Source organism: Plectropomus leopardus, unplaced genomic scaffold, assembly GCF_008729295.1.
Source record: "Plectropomus leopardus isolate mb unplaced genomic scaffold, YSFRI_Pleo_2.0 unplaced_scaffold24490, whole genome shotgun sequence".
NCBI lineage: Eukaryota > Metazoa > Chordata > Actinopteri > Perciformes > Serranidae > Plectropomus > Plectropomus leopardus.
The window spans coordinates 1-1140 of NW_024626591.1; the positions used below are offsets into that span (position 1 = coordinate 1).

Consider the following 1140-nt stretch of genomic DNA (forward strand, 5'->3'; position numbering starts at 1 on the left):
GTGTGTGTGTGTGTGTGTGTGAGATCAGGTTGGATGAAGATGCGAGGAGGCTGATCTCTGACCTGGGCAGCTCCTCTGTGAAGTCTCTGGGGTTCAGAGATAACTGGGTGTTTGTTGGCGGGAAAGGAGCGTCGGTGCAGAACAACTTTGAGAAGGTAACAAACCCAAAGGTCCCAAAACTGAAGAACTGGACTCGGCTGGATCTCTGCCGCTGGGTTCAGGTCCTGTGTTTACCTGGATTACACAGCTGCCCGCTGAAGGACTTTGAGACTCAGTCGGTGCTGAACGGTTTTGCAACAAAACGGCAGAAACTGTCCGATCCAAACAAATTCTGACGGTTTAATTTATTTTTACAAATAAATAAAGAAAATAATTTGTTACGTGGCTCTGACCATAAATCATAAATCCGCTCAGTGCAGTACTTTGTTTTTAAGAAAATAAAATAAACACAGTTAAAATGGTTTTGGCTCCAGTCACAATTCTAGGTAGATCAAAGACCTGATCCTGATCCTGATCCTGATCAGGATATCTGTAAAACCAGCTGTCTCATGGACAGAGTCACTTGACTAGTTAACTGTTTGTTTGTCTGTTTGTTTGTTTGTCTGTTTGTTTGTTTGTTTTTGTTTGTTTGTTTTTGTTTGTTTTGATGATGTCGTCTCTGTTTGTCTGTTTCAGTACCTGAAGAACGACAACACAAAGAATAAATACGAAAACTGGCCCGAGCTCATCGATCTACAAGGCTGCATCCCAAAATACCTGGAGTGACACGCTGCTTCGTCTCCCACGAACGTCTCAACGTTCTCCTTCGTGGAGCCAAAGGAAAGCGGCTTGATTTCTTAAAAAAATACAAATAAAAACACGGGAAGAAGGCAATTAGCAACAAAAGAAGAAATGACCCCCAAAAATTAGGAAGAAATTTGTAAAAGGAAAAAAAGAAAGACCTGAAAATTAGTTACTTAAAAAAAGAAAAAGAAAAGGAAAATTAAAAAAACAAGACCTTAAAAAGGTGCTTAAAAATTATTTTAAACAATCCATGGCATTTTTAATTTAATTTAATTGTGATGAAAAATCAACAAAAACTCTAAAAGAAAGAGATCGCCCAAAAAAATCAGCAAAATTTAAAGGAAAAAAAAACAATTA

The 1140-nt window shown here is 38.3% G+C and overlaps 1 protein-coding gene across 1 annotated transcript; it reads left to right on the forward strand.

Moving 5' to 3' along the window:
* Positions 1 to 17: 17 nt before the first annotated feature.
* LOC121966422 (protein FAM3C-like) lies at positions 18 to 896 on the forward strand (the record flags this gene model as incomplete). Its single annotated transcript, XM_042516517.1, has 2 exons — positions 18 to 155; positions 676 to 896. Coding segments are annotated over 2 exons (228 nt in total), but the record flags the coding sequence as incomplete, so codon positions are not given.
* Between the last annotated feature and the right edge of the window lie 244 nt (positions 897 to 1140).